The 16273-nt window shown below is 45.0% G+C and overlaps 1 protein-coding gene across 1 annotated transcript in view; it reads right to left on the reverse strand.

Moving 5' to 3' along the window:
• plekhg4 (pleckstrin homology domain containing, family G (with RhoGef domain) member 4) overlaps positions 1-16273 on the reverse strand; it is a 401233-nt gene that overhangs the window by 238946 nt on the left and 146014 nt on the right. Inside the window, exon 10 of the mRNA XM_068049566.1 lies at positions 16021-16169. Within this exon, the coding sequence (XP_067905667.1) occupies positions 16021-16169 (149 nt within the window). The remainder of the gene's footprint in view (positions 1-16020; positions 16170-16273) is intronic.

Consider the following 16273-nt stretch of genomic DNA (forward strand, 5'->3'; position numbering starts at 1 on the left):
TCCCCTCCGCCCCACCCCTCTCGCTGGCTCTCTGTCTCCCCTGGCCTAAGCGGCAAGCCTTGGGCTCACCTTCACATTAATCAGCATGCTGACCGCAACTACAATTTCCGTTGTGACCCACTCTGCTCAATAATCTCTGGGGTCACATTGCTGGACTATAGCCATTCGCCACACAGGCATGTGGTGCTCTCTGGGAGTTGTAGTCCCAGATTACGGTTCCGTCCATAAGGACCGGGGAGTGGGACTACATTTCCCAGGAGGTGCTCACTACCAAAAACAGCAGGGGCGGTTGATTCTCAGTCACAGAGATCTTTGGAGGGCTGGAAGAAATTTCTCATCCCTGAAAGAAACAGCTAAGGGCAGTAACTGCGCAGCGTGGATGAGGAACGGCCTAATACAGTTTACATCTGTGGGCCTGGTGGAAACCTTTAGCGGGCCGGATCCTGGACTGCGGGCCTTATGTTGGACAACCCTGGTATAGACAGAATAGATAGAGAAAATCTGTTCCCATTGGCAGAAGGGTTGAGAGCCAGAGGACACAGATTTAAAGTGATTGGTAAAAGCACCAAAGGTGACATGAGGAAGAACATTTTTATGCAGTGAGTGGTTACAATCTGGAATGAGTGCCTGAGAGTGCGGTGGAGGCATTTTTAATCATGACTTTGAAAAAATTGGATAAGCAGCTGAAGGGGAAGAAAAGTTGCAAGGCTGCAGGGAAAGTTCCGGGAAGTGGAACTAGCTCAATTGCTCTTGCAAAGCATTGACATGGACATGACAGGCCGAATGACCTATGTTGGTGCTGTAACCATTCTATGTTTCTGTGAAAATTCGGACAGCTGACCAAAGAGGTACATTTTAAGGAGTGCCTTAAAGAGATATAGAGACAGAGAGGTTTAGGGAGAGAATTCCAGAGCTTAGGGCCTAGGGAACTGAAGGCACGGCGACCAATAGAAGAGCAATTAAAATCAGGGATGCAGAAGAGGCCAGAATTTAAAGAGTGCAGAGATTTCAAAGGCATGTAGGGCTCGCAAAGATTATGGAAATTGGGAAGGGCAGGGCCATGGAGGGATTTGAAAACAAGGAAGAGAATTTTAATATTGAAATGTTGACAAACCGGAGATCAATGTAGGTCACAGGAGTGATGGTGAGTGGGACTCGGTGCGAGTTATGGAGATGGAAGTAGGCGGTTTTGCTAATGGAGCGGATATGTGGTCAGAAGCTCATTTCTGAGTGAAATACAACACCAAGTTTGTGAACAGTCTGGTTCTGCCTCAGACAGCTGTCACAGAGAGGGATGGAGTGGTGCTTAGGGAATGGAGTTTGTGGCAGGGACTAAAGGCAATGGCTTTAATATCCCCAGTATTTAGCTGAGGGAAATTTCTGCTTAGCCAATACTGGATGTCAGACAAGCATTGTGATAACTCAGACAGCAGAGGGGTTGAGAGAGGTGGAAGTAAGGTAGAGCTGAGTGTTGTCATCGGACACATGGAACTTGACATTGTATTTATGGATGATGTTACCGAGGGCCAGCAGATAGGTGAGAAATAGGAAGGGGCCAAGGGTAGATAACAGTGCAGGAGGGGGAAGAGAAACAACTGCAGGCAATTCTCTGGCAACAAATGGATAGATAAGAATGGAACCTGGTCAGGCCAGTTCCACCCAGCTGGATGATGGAGGAGAGGGGCTAGAGGAGGATAGTGTGGTTAACAATGCCAAAGGCTACAGACAGGTACAGAAAGATTAAAAGGGATAGTTTACCCTGGTCACAGTCACATAGGGATGGCATCTGTGACTTTGCTAAGGGCTATCTCAGTACTGTGGCACTGGCAGAAACCCAAGTGGAGTGATTCAAACATGGAGTTGTCAGAAAGATGAGCACAGATTTGGGAAGTGACAATACATTCAAGCATTTGATTCAGGAAAAAGAGGTTGGAGATTGGACAGTAGTTTTCAAGAACAGAGGGTGAGGGTAGGTTTTTTTGAGAGGGGTTATGTTGGCAGATTTGATGGTGAGGGCGGGTGAGACAATACCCGAAGAGCAAGAGCTGTTAACAACAGCAGCTAAATGGGGGCCAGCAGCAAGTTTGGTAGTCAGCAGTTTGATGGGAATGAGGTCCAGCGAGCAGCAGGTAGGTCTCATGGACAGAGGAGGTGGTGGCGTAGTGGTAATGTCACTAGACTAGTAATCCACACCCCAGGCTAATGCTCTGGGGACATGGGTTCGAATCCCATCACAGCAGATGGTGAAATTTGAATTCAATTAATAAATCTGCAATTAAAAGCTAGTCTAATGATGACCACGAAACCATTGTCGATTGTTGTAAAAACCCATCTGGTTCACTAATGTCCCTTAGGGAAGGAAATCTGCTGTCCTTACCTGGTCTGGCCTACATGTGACTCCAGACCCACAGCAATGCGGCTGACTCTTAAATGCCCTCTGAAATGGCCGAGCAAGCCACTCAGTTCAAGGGCAATTGGAGATGGGCAATAAAATACTGTCCTAGCAGCGACGCCCACATCCCACAAAACAAATAAAAAATAAGAATGAGCTCAGAAAGGGCATGAAGAGAGACAGGAGAGAAACTAGAAAAAAAAGGCTGAAAGGCAGGGGAATCCTTAGGGGAAGATAGGCTAGGGGATGAGAGGGAAGGGACAGAGGGAGCTGAACGATGGTCTCAATCTTTGTGACAAATAAGACCATGAGCTCCCTGCATCTGTTGTTGGAGGTGAGGGTGGAGAAGGAGGGGCCAGCGGCTTATGGAGGCCATTTGTAGTGGAGAAAGGAGGCCAGAATTATTTTTATAACAGGATCATCCTGGAAAGCAATGAACTGTTTTGGCAAAGGAGAGCAGAACCTTTATGTGGTCCAGTAAGATCAAACAATGAATGACGAAACCAGTTGTCGACCATAAACCAAGGTGAGAGAGAGTAATGGTTTTTATGGTGGCAAAGATGGAGGTAAAGGTGTGATTGAGCAGATTGGTAGCTGCAGAAATGTTGTGGTAAATGGAGGGCGAAGGTTAGACAGTGGGAATTTGGAAGTCCAGTAGTTAGTGGACACAGAAGGAAGTGGGTTGGGAAATGTCGGTAGAAAGGGATACAAGGAAGTGATCTGAGATGGCAGTATCTGTGATTGGCACGCTGGAGTAGCGAGGCCACGTGAGATGGCAATGTTGAAGGGGTGGCCGTGAATATGGATAGGGGAATTAATATAGAGGGAGAGATTTAGAGAGGATAAGGGGGCAGTGAACTCAGAGGACAGAGAATATGATGAGTGAAGATGAAGGTTGAAATCACCAATGCTGAGATGTTGCTCATTGCAGAGGCTGAGGGAAGAGAGCAGTCAGGATAGCTCAGCGAGAAACTTGGCTTGGCACTTGGGTGGGCCGTAGAGAATGAGACTTTTTAAATGAGAGGCAAGAGGTGAGATGCTTCATGGAGGAAAAGTTGCTAAAGAAGGGTACAGCGACAATGATGTGATTTGGTCAGAAGGGCTGCACCACCACTGCAGCAATCTGGGCAGGGCAAGTTGTGAAAGCTATAGCCAGGTAGGAAACTTGATCAAAGGAGAAGGTGTCATTTTCCCTCTGCCAGGTTTCTGGCAAGACGGTGATGTTGATGCAATCATTCACAATAAGCTCATGAATGGCAAAAGCCTTGCTCACAAATAAAATGACGCTCTGGCAGAAGACGCGGAGAGGGACAGTGATAGCCGATCTGCTGGCGGTGTCTTCAGGGTCAGCGCTGGGATCGGTAAGTGGGCTGGGATGGAGTTCAGCAAGATTAGTTCTCAGTGTGTACTGTGGTGGGAACATAAGAACTAGGAGCAGGAGTAGGCAATTCAGCCCCTCAAGCTTGCTCCGCTATTCAGTACTATCATGGCTGATCTCATCTCGGCCTCAACTCCACTTTCCTGCCTGTTTTCCATAACCCATCAACCCATTACTAATTAAAAATCTGTCATTCTCCTCCTTAAATTTACTCAATGTCCTAGCATCCACCACACTCTGGGGTAGTGAATTCCACAGACTCATGAACCTTTGAGAGAAGCAATTTAACCTCATCTCTGTTTTAAATCTGCTACCCCTTACCCTAAAACTACGACCTCTCGTTCCAGATTGCCCCACCAGAGGAAACATCCTCTCTATGTCTACTTTGTCAATCTCCTTAATCATCTTATATACCTCAGTTAGGTCTCCTCTCATTTTTCTAAACTCTAGAGAGTAAAGACCTAAACTGCTCAATCTCTCTTCATAAGACAAATCCCTCATATCTGGAATCCATCTAGTGAACCTCCTCTGCCTCCAGTGCAACAACATCCCTCATCAAGTAAGGGGACCAAAACTGTACACAATATTCCAGGTGTAGTCTCACTAATGCCTTGTACAGTTAGAGTCATAGAGTCATACAACATAGAAACAGGCCCTTCGGCCCAAGGCGTCCATGCCGACCATAATGCCTGTCTATACTAATCCCACCTGCCTGCGTTAATTCCATATCCCTCTATGCCTTGCTCATTCAAGTACCTGTCCAGATGCCTCTTAAATGTCGCTACGGTTCCTGCATACACCACCTCCTCAGGCAGCTCATTCCAGATACCCACTATTTTTTGAGTGAAAAATTTACCCCTTTAAACCTCCTCCCTCTCACCTTAAATCTATGCCCTCTAGTTTTAGTCACCCCTACCATGGGAAACAGACTCTGGCTATCTACCCTATCTATGCCTCTCATAATTTTATATACCTCTATCCTGTCCCCTCTCAGCCTCCTTCACTCCAGGGAAAACAGACCCAGCCTATCCAATCTCTCTTTATAACTCAAGCCCTCCAAACCAGGCAACATCCTTGCGAATCTTTTCTGCACCCTCTCTAGCTTAATCACATCTTTCCTGTAGTGTGGCGACCAGAACTGCACACAGTGCTCCAAATGCGGCCTAACCAACATTATGTACAAATGTGACATGACGTCCCAACTCTTGTACTCAATGCCTCGGCCGATGAAGGCAAGCATGCCATACGCCTTCTTCACCACCCTGTCTACTTGTACTGCCACTTTCGGGGAACTATTTACTTTCACCCCAAGGTCTCTCTGCTCAAGAACACTCCCCAGGGCCCTGCCATTCACTGTATATGTCCTGCCCTATTGCAGCAACACATCCCTAATTTTATACTCTATTCCTTTAGCAATAAATGCCAAAATTCCATTTGCCTTCCTTATTACCTGCTGCACCTGCATACTAGTTTTCTGCGATTCATGCACGAGGTCACCCAAATCCCTCTGCACCGAAGCACTCTGAACTTTCTCTCCATTTAGATAATAATTTGCCTTTCTATTCTTCCACCCAAAATGGATAACCTCACACTTATCCACGTTAAACGCCATCTGACAAATTTTGGCCCATTCACCTAACCTATCCATATCCACTTGTAAATTTCTTATTTCTTTAATGCAACTTACTATCCCACCTATTTTAGTGTCATCTGAAAATTTGGCTATGGTACCTTCTATCCCTGCATCCAAGTCATTTATATAGACTGTAAATAGTTGGGGCCTGAGGACCGAACTCTGTGGCACCCCACTAGTTACATCTTGCCAACCAGAAAAGGACCCATCTATCCCGACTCTCTGTTTTCCGTTGGTTAACCAATCCTCTATCCAAGCTAATAAATTGCCCCAACCCTATGTGATCTTAATAATAAAAGCAAAATACTGCAGATGCTGGAAATCTGAAATAAAAACAAAATGCTGGAAATACTCAGCAGGTCTGGCAGCATTGATGCAGAAAGCAGAGTTAACGTTTCAGGTCAGGGACCCTTCTTCAGAACTGACAAATATTAGAAATGTAAAAGGTTTTAAGCAAGTAAAGCGGGGATGGGGCAAGAGATAACAAAGGTGAAGGTGTTGATAGGACAGGGTCAGTCATGGAACAAAGGCGAACGGTATGTTAATGGTGTGCTGAAAGACAAAGCATTAGTACAGAGAGGGTGTGAATGACAGTAAAACACATAGCACTCCAAGCACAAACATAAAAAAACACATTTAAAAAACCAAAACAGTGGGTAAGCACAGTGGAACCAAACTAAACAAACTGAAAAACCTAAACTAAAATAACCAAATAAAAATGGAAAAAGAAAAAAAGAAAAAATAACTAAGCATAAAAGGGGGGACCCATCATGCTCTGAAATTATTGAATTCAATGTTCAGTACGGCAGGCTGTAGTGTGCCGAATCGGTAAATGAGGTGCTGTTCCTCGAGCTTGCGTTGATGTTCACTGGAACACTGCAGCAATCCCAGGACAGAGATGTGAGCATGAGAGCAGAGGATTGTAGAAATGGCAAGCAACCGGAAGCTCGGTGTCATGCTTACGGACTGAGCAGAGGTGTTCTGCAAAGCAGTCACCCAATCTGCATTTGGTCTCCCCAATGTAGAGGAGACCACATTGTGAGCAGCGAATACAGTATACTAAATTGAAAGAAGTACAAGTAAATCGTTGCTTCACCTGAAAGCAGTATTTGGGACCTTGGATAGTGAGGAGAGAGGAGGTAAATGGGCAGGTATTACACCTCCTGCGATTGCAAGGGAAGGTGCAGTGGGAAGGGGACGAGGTGGTGGGGGCAATGGAGGAGTGAACGAGGCTGTCGCAGAGGGAACGTTCCCTTCGGAATGCTGACAGGGGAAGGGAGGGGAAGATGTGTTTGGTAGTGGCATCACGCTGGATGTGGCACAAGATGATCCTTTGGATCTGGAGGCTGGTGGGGTGGAAAGTGAGGACAGAGGGAACCCTGTTGCGGTTCTGGGAGGGAGGGGAGGGTAGAGGTGCGGGAAATGGGCCGGACACGGTTGAGGGCCCTGTCAACCACAGTGGGGGAGAATCCTCGTTGAGGAAAAAGCAAGACATATTGGAAGCACTGTCGTGGAAGGTAGCATCATCAGAGCAGATGCGTCGGAGACGGAGAAACTAGGAGAATGGAATGGAGTCCTTACAGGAGGCAGGGTGTGAAGTGTAGTCGAGGTAGCTGTGGGAGTCAGTGGGCTTATAATGAATATTCGTAGACAGCCTATCCCCAGAGATGGAGACAGAGAAGTCGAGGAAGGGAAGGGAAGTGTCGGAGATGGACCATTTGAAGGTGAGAGAAGGGTGGAAATTAGAAGCAAAGTTAATAAAGTTTGCTAGTTCCAGGCGGGAGCAGGAAACGGCATCGATACAGTCATCAATGTACCGGAAAAAAAGTTGGGGGAGGGGGCCTGAGTAGGACTGGAACAAGGAATGTTCGACATATCCCACAAAAAGACAGGCAGAATGGGACCCATGCGGGTACCCATAGCGACACCTTTTACTTGGAGGAAGTGAGTGGAGTTGAAGAAGTTGTTCAACGTGAGAACAAGTTCAGCCAGGCGGAGGAGGGTGGTGGTGGATGGGGACTGGTTGGGCGTCTGTTCAAGGAAGAAACGGAGAGCCCTCAAACCGTCCTGGTGGGGGATGGAGGTGTAGAGAGATTGGACGTCCATAGTGAAGAGGCGGTGGTTAGGGCCAGGAAACTGGAAATCGTCAAAATGACGTAGGGCGTCAGAAGAGTAACGGATGTAGGTGGGAAGAGACTGGATCAGGGGAGAAAAGAAAGTCAAGATAGGAAGTAAGTTAGTTCAGTGGGGCAGGAACAGGCTGAAACAATGGGTCTGCTGGGACAGTCCTGTTTGTGGATTTTGGGAAGAAGGTAAAAGCGGGCCATCCGGGGTTGCAAGACTATGAGGTTGGAAGCTGTAGAGGGAAGATCTTCAGAGGAGATGACTTCAGTGACAGTTCTGTGGACAGTAGCTTGTTGTTCGGTGGTGGGGTCATAGTTCAGGAGCGGGGTAGAAAGAAGTGTCTGAGATTTGGCGCTGAGCCTCCGCAAGGTAGAGGTCGGTATGCCAGACAACAACAACAGCACCACCCTTATCTGCAGGTTTGATGACAATGTCGGGGTTAGACCTGAGAGAACGGAGTGCGGCAAGTTCAGAGGGGTCAGGTTAGTGTGAGTGAAGGGGGCAGAGAAATTCAGACGGCCAATGTCTCACCGACAGTTTTCAATTAAAAAATCAAGAGTGGGTAAGAGGCCAGAGGAAGGGGTCCTATGTGATCTTACCTTGTGTATTAACCTTTTGTGCGGCACCTTATCAAATGCCTTCTGGAAGTCCAGATATACATCAACAGGATCCCCATTACCCACTTTACTTGTCACAGCTTCGAAGAACTCTAGCAAATTAGTCAAACACGATTTACCCTTCATAAAACCATGCTGACTCTGATGGACTGCGTTCTAACTTTCTAAATGTCCTGCTATTACTTCCTTAATAATGGATTCTAACAATTTCCCAATGACAGATGTTAAACTAACTGGTCTATAGTTTCCTACTTTCTGCCTCCCTTTGGTCTAAGTTCTTCCCTTTCTATAACCTCTGCATTACTTGTTACTATTGCGATGGTACTCATGTCCTCCACTGTGAAAACTGAGGAAAATGAGAAAGTTGGGCTTGTTGCTTGAAAGGAGGCAGTGATGAGAGCATCAATGGGACCTTTTGGAAGATCCCAAATTTGACACAGAGGAAGCTGTAGGCTTCTCTAAGATGGAATCAAGCCTGGGATAGGAAGGTTGTTGAATGCTGCAGGGTTGGAGTAGGAATTAGGGAAAGCAGATACCCAAGAGGAGGGAAGTGAAAGGAGGCATGACAACAGGAGGGGCAAAAAGGAAAAAAAGCAAATTAAAAGTGATGGGCTTAGGTCCAGTGTGGCAGCCAAAATGTGCATGCAAATGAACACAGAGAAACTCAAGTTGCATGGTGTGGAAGGTAAGAATAGAAATGTGCGGTAATAATCAGAGACAGGCGTGGACCACAAGTGCAAAGGTAAATGCAGTCTATCTCAGTCTTAAAAGAGCTTAAAACTCCCAGTGAATTTGTTTTCTTCCCCATCATCCCACAGGAGAATAAAATATGCATGTACACAATCCATCCTCCTCAGGTGCTCACAACCTGTTCCTGTGAGAAATTCACACCCTGCACAGGTAAGTAAATTTTCCCTCACTCCATTTTGTAAAAGGCCTCGCTCTGGACCACACCCTTAATTCTTTCCTCCTGTTGGGGGCAGCAGATCTGTGTTAGCTCTCATGTAGGAAAACTTTGTATTTGTCACTCAAGTTTTTTGACCTCTCTAAAAGTGGTTCAGAATTTTTTCCTCCACTATTGACCCTATAGAGGGGAGTTTTGTTTTTCATATTGCTCTAATTTTAAAAATATTATACCATTTCGGGTATTTCCCAATGTGAGGAGTACTAGAACTGTCATTTATCCCCTTTCTCCACCCAATAGGTAAAATGGATAATTGTATCTTATTGAACTTATTAGCGAGAGACAGCATGGTTTTGTGAAGGGGAGGTCGTGTCTTGCTAATTTGATTGAGTTTTTTGAGGAAGTGACGAAGATGATTGATGAGGGAAGGGCGGTGGATGTAGTCTATATGGACTTTAGTAAAGCCTTTGACAAGGTCCCGCGTGGCAGACTGGTGCAAAAGGTGAAGTCATACGGGATCAGAGGTGAGCTGGCAAGATGGATACAGAACTGGCTCAGTCACAGAAGACAGAGGGTAACAGTGGATGGGTGTTTTTCTGAATGGAGGGATGTGACTAGTGGTGTTCCGCAGGGATCAGTGCTGGGACCTTTGCTGTTTGTAGTATATATAAATGATTTGGAGGAAAATGTAGCTGGTCTGATTGTAAGTTTGCGGACGACACAAAGGTTGGTGGAGTTGCGGATAATGATGAGGATTGTCAGAGGATACAGTAGGATATAGATCGGTTGGAGACTTGGGCGGAGAAATGGCAGATGGAGTTTAATCCGGACAAATGTAAGGTAATGCATTTTGGAAGGTCTAATGCAGGTGGGAAGTATACAGTAAATGGCAGAACCCTTAGGAGTATTGACAGGCAGAGAGATCTGGGCGTACAGGTACACAGGTCACTGAAAGTGGCAATGCAGGTGGATAAGGTAGTCAAGAAGGCATACGGCATGCTTGCCTTCATCGGTCGGGGCATTGAGTATAAAAATTGGCAAGTCATGTTGCAGCTGTACAGAACCTTAGTTAGGCCACACTTAGAATATTGCGTGCAATTCTGGTCGCCACACTACCAGAAGGACGTGGAGGCTTTGGAGAGGGTACAGAGGTGATTTACCAGGATGTTGCCTGGTCTGGAGGGCATTAGCTATGAGGAGAGGTTGGAAAAACTCGGATTGTTTTCACTGGAACGACGGAGGTGGAGGGGCGACATGATAGAGGTTTACAAAGTTATGAGCGGCATGGACAGAGTGGATAGTCAGAAGCTTTTTCCCAGGGTGGAAGAGTCAGTTACTAGGGGACATAGGTTTAAGGTGAGAGGGGCAAAGTTTAGAGGGGATGTGCGAGGCAAGTTTTTTTTACACAGAGGGTGGTGAGTGCCAGGAACTTGCTGCCAGGAGAGGTGGTGGAAGCAGATACGATAGCGACGTTTAAGAGACATCTTGACAAATATATGAATAGGAAGGGAATAGAGGGATATGGGCCCCGGAAGTGCAGAAGGTGTTAGTTTCGGCAGGCATCAAGATCGGCGCAGGCTTGGAGGGCCGAAAGGCCTGTTCCTGTGCTGTACTGTTCTTTGTTCTTTGTATCCTAAGTAGTACATTTCCTGGAGGAAGATGGGGACTGACCAATCTGAACAGCCCTCCTAACCTGCATGCTTTTTTTTTCATATGGACAGCCAAACCTGGACAATGAAATTCTTTGTGGTTCACAGGCATTTAGATGTACAACAAAAACAAAAGGGGGCCGAAAAGCAAGAAAGAAATTTTAATATAGCAATGGATACCATGGCTGATGTGTCATTATCTTGTTATCAATCTTCAGTTCTCTCCTCTTTATTGTTTTCTTAATGTAGTCTCAGCGCTCCTATGAGGAGCCTTAGGAACATTATTTTATTTTATACTAGTTTAATGAAAGTGGGTGATTAGATGGCATGAGACAAAGGGTTCCCCGAAATGATCCTCACTGTATATTGTTTATACTTGAATATTAGAAGATAAACTTTTGTGACTGCTGGAGATCAACGTGAGGGGCACCTTGTATACTGGTCATATCTTGCTCAGGTTTCCTTCCATGAGATGGTGGAGTCAGCACCATCAGATAATTGCATGTCCATCCACTGTTCCACTTGTTCATTTGGTTACATTTAAATAGCAATTTTCACTCCCTCTTTCAGTCCAGACTTCAACTGCAGATTTAAAGTTGGAAATAGCTCAACAAAACGTCTGTTGGGAATGGAGATTTAAGATGAACAATCAGAGCCAGGACTGAAGTTGAGAGGTAGAGTTTATTTAAATACAATAGCAATAAATGAGTTGAGCTTTGGCTTGATAGGAATATGTTGGTTGAAGGGAAAGTTAAGAGAGAAAATTTTATTTATGGATGGCAGCTGGCATAAAACTAAACAAGTTAGTGGATAGTTTTATGATGTGACCCTCATTTTATAGAAACTGTTTTCAGTTCGGCTAGGATTTAATGAGCTTGTCTTATAAGTCAGATATCTTGCATTTGAGAATGTAGGGTAATACTGAAAATGCAGTGTTTCTTTAAGCTCTGCCTGAAAACAGTCTGCTAAAGGTTATTTTCTAAGTAACTATCATTGCTAAGTTTTAAATAGGATGGAAAAATAAATTAAGGAGAGATTTTTCATTTCAGTGCTCTCAGTATAGACCTGCTCTTGCTGGAAGCACACTGTTACAAGTGCTTCTATTTTTTTGTTAAATTATGAGGATTTGTGTGTTAAAACTGGAAAAAGATTCCATAGATGCTGGAACTTTGTGTTTTTTTTTAAAAAAGAGGTCATCATAAGGTCTTTTGGACTGAGCTTATGAACAATTACTGGAAGAATCATTAAGTGCTAAAAACAAGCCCTTACTGGAAGGCACCTGTCCTCAGATAATTACCCAGCAGGGTTTTTTTTTTGAATTGGGGAAAGATGTTTACAAAGAAGCGATAGGTCAAGATTTATAAGGGTCATGAGGCTTGACTTTTGTCACATCGTTTTTGGTTTTACTTTGGACAGTGAGTTGCTGATAGTGCCACATAACACTGTCCCTATCACCGTGCTAAATGGGATAGATTTTGAACAGATCTAGCAATGCAAAACTGGGCATCCATGAGGCTCTGTGGGCCATTAGCAGCAGCAGAACTGTAATGAACCACAATCTGTAACCTCATGGCATGGCACGTCCCCCACTCTACCATTACCATCAAGCCAGGAGACCAACCCTGATTCAATGAAGAGTGCAGGAGGGCATGCCAGGAGCAGCACCAGGCATACCTCAAAATGAGTTGTCAACCTGGTGAAGCTACAACCCAGGACTACTTGCATGCCAAACTGCATAAGCAACATGAAATAGACAGAGCTAAGTGATCCCATAACCAACGGATCAGATCTAAGCTCTGCAGTCCTGCCACATCCAGTTGTGAATGGTGGTGGACAATTAAACAACTAACTGGAGGAGGTGGTTCCACAAATATCCCCATCCTCAAAGATGGGGGAGCCCAGCACATCAGTGGGAAAGATAAGGCAGAAGCATCTGCAACAATCTTTAGCCAGAAGTGCCAAGCTGATGATCCATCTCGGCCCCCTCCTGAAGTCCCCAGCATTACAGATGCCAGACTTCAGCCAATTCGATTCACTCCGCGTGATATCAAGAAACGACTGAAGGCACTGGATACTACAAAGGCTATGGGTCCTCACAATATTCCGGCAATAGTACTGAAGACCTGTGCTCCAGAACTTGCCGCACCCATAGCCAAGGCTGTTCCAGTATAGCTACAACACTGGCATCTACCCGGTAATGTGGAAAATTGCCCAGGTATGTCCTGTACAGAAAAAGCAGGACAAGTCCAACCTGGCCAATTACCACCCCATCAGTCTACTCTCAATCATCAGTAAAGTGATGGAAGGTGTCATCAACAGTGCCATCAAGCGGCACTTGCTTAGCAATAACCTACTCAGTGATACCCAGTTTGGGTTCCGCCAGGGCCACTCAGTTCCTGACCTCATCACAGCCTTGGTTCAAACATGGACAAAAGAGCTGAACTCAAGAGGTGAGGTGCGAGTGACTGCCCTTGACATCAAATCAGCATTTGACCGAGTATGGCATCAAGGAGCCCTAGCAAAACTGGAGTTAATGGGAATCAGGGGGCAAAACTCTCTGCTGGTTGGAGTCATACCTAGCGCAAAGGAAGATGGCTGTGGTTGTTGGACGTCAATCATCTGAGCTCCAGGACATCACTGCAGAAGTTCCTCAGGGTAGTGTCCTAGGCCCAACCATCTTCAGCTGCTTCATCAATGACCTTCCTTCAATCATAAGGTCAGAAGTGGGGATGTTCGCTGATGATTGCACAATGTTCAGCACCATTCGCGACTCCTCAAATACTGAAGCGGTCCGTGTCGAATGCAGCAAGACCTGGACAATATCCAAGCTTGGGCTGATAAGTGGCAAGTAACATTTGCGCCACACAAGTGCCAGGCAATGACCATCTGCAACAAGAGAGAATCTAACCATATCCCCTTGGCATTCAATGGCATTACCATCGCTGAATCCCCCACTATCAACATCCTAGGGGCTACCATTGACCAGAAACTGAATGGGAGTAGCCATATAAATACCTTGGCTACAAGAGCAGGTCAGAGGCTAGGAATCCTGAGGCGAGTAACTCACCTCCTGACTCCCCAAAGCCTGTCCACAATCTACAAGGCACAAGTCAGGAGCGTGAAGGAATACTCTCCACTTGCCTGGATGGGTGCAGCTCCAACAACACTCAAAAAGCTCGACACCATCCAGGACAAAGCAGCCCGCTTGATTGGCACACCATCCACATTCACTTCCTCCACCACCGACACACAGTGGCAGCAGTGTGTACCATCTACAAGATGCACTGCTGCAACGCACCAAGGCTCCTTAGACATCACCTTCCAAACCCGTGACCTCTACCAACTAGAAGGACAAGAGCAGCAGATACATGGGAACACCACCACCTGCAAGTTCCCGTCCAAGTCACACACCATCCTGACTTGGAACTATATCGCCGTTCCTTCACTGTCACTGGGTCAAAATCCTGGAACTCCCTTCCTAACAGCACTGTGGGTGTACCTACCCCACATGGACTGAAGCAGTTCAAGAAGGCAGCTCACCACCATCTTCTCAACGGCAATTAGGGATGGGCAATAAATGCTGGCATAGCCAAAGACACCCACTTCCCATGAATGAATAAAGAAGACAGAGAAAACTTGCCAAGGGAGCAAACACTACTTTAGCATGTTCCAGCTGTCTGAAAAGCCTGCCAGTTTTCCATTGCTTTCAGAAGCTCTGAGAAGCAAGTGTAAGAAACTGCCTGAAACGGTTGCTGCATTTTTCCTGGAAAGCCTGCCCAAACTGATCTTCAACGTCGCCTGACAAGAACTGTTCTGGGAAGATCCCAGTGACAGCCGTCTACACGTATTTGGGATGCCAAACCAAAACAAAGGACATCTGACATCTTTCCATATCGTCCCTTTTTACTTCAAGAGTTAGCAAGCATTTGACCAAAGTATTTTTTTTGTCTGTTTTTTTAAAATAGAGCTCTAAAGAGTAAATCTCTATTTTTTCAGTTAATCTCTGTGTGTGTGTGAGGGGCTAAGGTAAAAAGGGAACTTTTATATTTCAATCTGTGTGTTAATGCTTTATCTCATGACTGGTTAAGACTTATTTTATGATAAGCTGAACATTGTTGCTGTTTATTAAAGAAACCTGGTTGGTATATTTTATTCTGGGATGAAAATCGAGTCTATGCTTGACTCTTTCGGTAACTGGGAGAAAATTTAAATATGTGTTGTGGTCTGTGCAGAAGTGGAACAAGAAAAACAGTGCACTCCTCCCGCCTCAGTCGTAACAACATGCACAGAATTTGCGCACTCCAAGCTTTTGATTTATCATGGAGCTCTCTCACCAGAAGTGCACAGCAGAAAATTGCACATGCAAGCTCTTGGTTTTCTATCCACTGTAGATGAAAAAAAAATCACTGGATGGGAATCTCTTGACATGCACTCCCAGCAATCATGTTGGAAATGCCAAAAGCAAAAGCATCCCTTAATATACAAAATGGGTTAAGAAATAAAATAATTTTTGACTTCGTGGATTTCAATGTAGAGGTGTTGGTGCCAAAGAATGGAATGTTTTTCCCCTACATTACAACAGTGACTGTAATTCAAAAATAATTCTTCAGCTGTGAAACGCTTTGCAATGTGCTAAGGTCATGCAAATTGCTATATAATGCAAGTTTCCATCGTCAGATACCCAGTGACAGCAAACATTTCCAGACGAGAGTGAACATCGTTTGATCCAGAGTACAGCTCTGTCTACCCTGCTGCAAGAATGTAACTCTGCTAACTTCAGAAAAGCAGAACTTCGAACACCAACGTGACATTTTTCCCATTTACCCATGACCTAAGTGAGACTGCAAATTTGGTGCCAAACTAAGGGTAGATATTGTCATTGCCCCTCCCCTGTAGTAACTGGTTTGAGGTTGCTCAAACTCATTGCATGTAGTACCTTTACAGGCAGAAGACAGAAGATTGCCTTCTCACTAGCCTCAGCAAGTTTGGCACCTTGAGATAAATGGCCAGTTTCTCCTAAAATTAATTCTCTATGTAACTCCCTATGTTAAAGGCAAGTGAGTTCATTAACATCGTGGCCGAATCTACATAATTTTCTTCACAATTTAGGCTGTAAAAACTACCTATTAATGTACACTCCAAATATATGTAAAGTCTTCAATAAAGCCCAAGTCCTACTTAATTTACAATAATTTATATATAATGCAAAATCTATGAACATTACCAGATAAAGTGCTAACAGATTTGTGATCTAAAATGGATTACTGACTTCCTAACAAACAGGACTGTAAAATTATCTCATAAAAGACAATGCTGAAGTTACCTGTACACTCCTGTTCCAGTGACATATGATTCCTCTTTTCTCAGTCTGGCCAGGATAGCTCCTCCTTCAAGCTGCAGTCTAACCAGTCTAACATCTTCAAGAACATTCTTCATTAGTTGTCTATACTGCTGCAAAAGAGCACTGGCTTCCTGGAAACAAGGTTAAATGATGAGCATTACTCTTACAAGTACACTACAATTGCACAAAATTACCACATCATATAAAGATCACTGATCAATGTTAATGGCATCAT

This window comes from Heterodontus francisci, chromosome 17 (assembly GCF_036365525.1).
Source record: "Heterodontus francisci isolate sHetFra1 chromosome 17, sHetFra1.hap1, whole genome shotgun sequence".
Lineage (NCBI taxonomy): Eukaryota > Metazoa > Chordata > Chondrichthyes > Heterodontiformes > Heterodontidae > Heterodontus > Heterodontus francisci.